We start from the raw sequence: 2,785 nt of genomic DNA, 5'->3' as shown, positions 1-2,785 counted from the left end.
TAGAGCATTGTAACAACAAATATATATCAAAATATCATTTCTATCTTTGGCCCGAATCAGTGGAATATTGTTGTCTTTAGCTTACTCTTCTAATACCATTAACTTAATCATCCATAGCAATGTATTTATTCAAGTTATTAACGCATATATTCATATATACATACCATTGCATATATATATATATATATATATATATATATATATATATATATATATATATATATATATATATTCCACAAAAAACCAAAAATAGATTAAAGTTTATCCACATATCCTATACCTCACTTACAAATTCAATTGATTACCTAAATTCGGAGTAAACAAATCGGTGTATTGAATCATGTTCCAACATGTGGCATATTTATTTCGGAAGAAATAAAATACTGTAAAACAATGCAACAAATCTTGAAAGATTGCTAATAAATAGGATCTCGACAAGGTAAAACATTTGGATCCATCACATGGTTTTAAGTTTATCTAACTTTGCCCATAAAGTTTTCCAACATGTAGATCCTCATAATACATTATACATCGTCTTGATTTTATGAATTTGTCAATATATGTTGAGTTGTTGCAATTGCATAAGTCATTCTTTTTGGGAGAATTATCTTTTCTAGAAAATGGAAAAGGTGGACGAGCAAAGGATTAGACTTCCACATGATGTGATGATCTACATTTTGAAGCGATTGCCCGGAAAATCCCTAGTGAGATTCAAGTGTATATCCAAAACATGGTATGATTTGATATATACGGTTGATTTTAACTACATTCATTACAATCATGATTGTCTCTCAAATCAATTCATTATTTTTAAGCGCTACCTCAGATTTGATGGGAATGATCGCAATAGCATTTATTATAATGGTAAGAATATGATATCCTTCCATTCAAATGACGAATCATTCAAATCTATAGCACCAAATTTTGAGTACAATGATAATTATATAGGTGTTCGAATTATAGGTCCCTGCAATGGCATTATCTGCATTTCTAGTTACAGGAGTACTGTTTTGTATAACCCAACATTACGAGAAGTTTTGGAACTCCCTCCTAGCATTCTTCCATATAGGCCAGAGTTATCTCATAGTGTAGAACTTAACTATTGTATGATCATGACCACAGGAATTGGGTTTGACCCCAGTACTGATGATTATAAGGTTATCAGAATCCTAAGTCCTCGAGAAGAATATGAATGGGATGATACAGATAATCTTTATAAACTTGTTAGTAAGGTAGAGGTTTACAATCTCAGTACAAATTCGTGGAGAAAATTTGAGGATCTACAATGCTTAGTAGATCCCCGGTGTTGTTTTAATGTATTGATTAACGGAGCGTTTCATTGGCGTGGAACAACTCTATCACCAATCGGTGATTATTGGATAGTTTCTTTCAATTTCAGCTGTGAGTTGTTCCAGAACATTCTATTTCCTAATGGCTTAGACATTGAACAACTCAAGAGTCTTGTCGTCTTGAAGGATTCTCTAGCTTTGATTTGTTACACGGAGATATCTTCTCTCCAAGATATGGTAATGGATCAACCGATTGACATATGGTTGATGAAGAAGTATTCTCTGAGAGAATCATGGATTAAGGAATTTACAGTTGGACCAATGGCCATAGAGACACCTTTGGCAATTTGGATGAATGATGCAGAACTAATGATAGAAAGCAATAATGGAAAACTTGCATCTTGTAACCTTCTTTCTGGAGAAATTAAGGAGCTTGACTTGTCTGGTGTTCCAAATACATTGGAAGTTGTTGTTTGCAAAGAAAGCTTGATTTCTATCAAGAAAGAGAGAGACAAAGTGGTCCTAAGACCATTGCATACTTGCATCCAAGTAACAAAGACTATTTCTTTTTGAGGTAAGGGTTACTATTAGAACTAACGAAAGGTTAATCTCTTGATGTCTTATTTGTTATTCATCTTTGTTCATGCAACTTATTATTTATTTGTTACTCATCTAGGTTCATGCAACTTCTCTCTATGTATTTGTTATTCATCTTTGTTCATGCAACTTTCCCTCTAATTTATTATCTAATAATGATTCTATTGATCGAACGACTAGATCATCCTGTATTGATATGTTGTGTTGGGACATTTAGTTAGTGTTCTTTTAGTAAATTTATTGCACAGAAGTTACTAGGCTTGCTCATTGATCTAAGTGAGGTGAGCTCAACTGATCTTATTATAATACCGAGTTGAGCCTAGTCAACTAAGTTAATTAGAAAACCATCTCGAGCTCGCTCAACCAAGCTTTCTAAAAATAAAATCGAAGCCCAAGTAGAACCGAGATCAAATAATCTCTTTAATCTTTAGTTCCATGTATTACTATGCCATTACAAATGATCAAATTCATAATAAATTGATTGATTAAGAAGTATATAATCACTAATGGATTGAATTTGTAACCCATTCAAGTGTGATTAAATTATATACATCATTATTTTTAATTATATCTTAAATTCAAATGAGGTTAACTTTATATGAGACAGAATATTCACGCAAAATATTAAACTAATAAAACAACAATAATTTCTAAAATTGTATGATATTAATTTTCATTAATTATTAATTCCTAAAGTTTTAAAATTTTAAATATATTTCATACCATCCATAAGGCATTCTTATATAACAATATGTATAAGAAAATTTACTTACATCGAATTAATTAAAGAAGTATAAGATTACTTATTTATTATAGTAATTAATAATTATTTAATTGATAAACTTCTAATTTAATTAATATTAATGGATGAATTTTAATTTTAAAGTAATCATTACAAG

General features: G+C 30.3%; 1 protein-coding gene across 1 annotated transcript; it reads left to right on the top strand.

Annotated features, from left to right (window-relative positions):
* The first annotated feature begins 471 nt into the window (after positions 1 to 471).
* Positions 472 to 2,042, top strand: LOC132032411 (F-box protein CPR1-like). The gene has a single exon (XM_059422033.1). It carries the CDS (start codon positions 621 to 623, stop codon positions 1,860 to 1,862), a length of 1,242 nt encoding a protein of 413 aa, XP_059278016.1. The 5' UTR covers positions 472 to 620; the 3' UTR covers positions 1,863 to 2,042.
* Positions 2,043 to 2,785: the final 743 nt, after the last annotated feature.

The sequence above is a fragment of the Lycium ferocissimum genome, chromosome 10, assembly GCF_029784015.1.
Source record: "Lycium ferocissimum isolate CSIRO_LF1 chromosome 10, AGI_CSIRO_Lferr_CH_V1, whole genome shotgun sequence".
NCBI lineage: Eukaryota > Viridiplantae > Streptophyta > Magnoliopsida > Solanales > Solanaceae > Lycium > Lycium ferocissimum.
The sequence above is the reverse complement of the archived record's forward strand: the minus strand, read 5'-3'. Positions and strand labels throughout refer to the sequence as shown.

What these genes read in the sequence shown, in the direction of transcription:
- LOC132032411 (XM_059422033.1), top strand. Translation starts at nt 621, where the DNA reads ATGGAAAAGGTGGACGAGCAAAGGATTAGACTTCCACATGATGTGATG.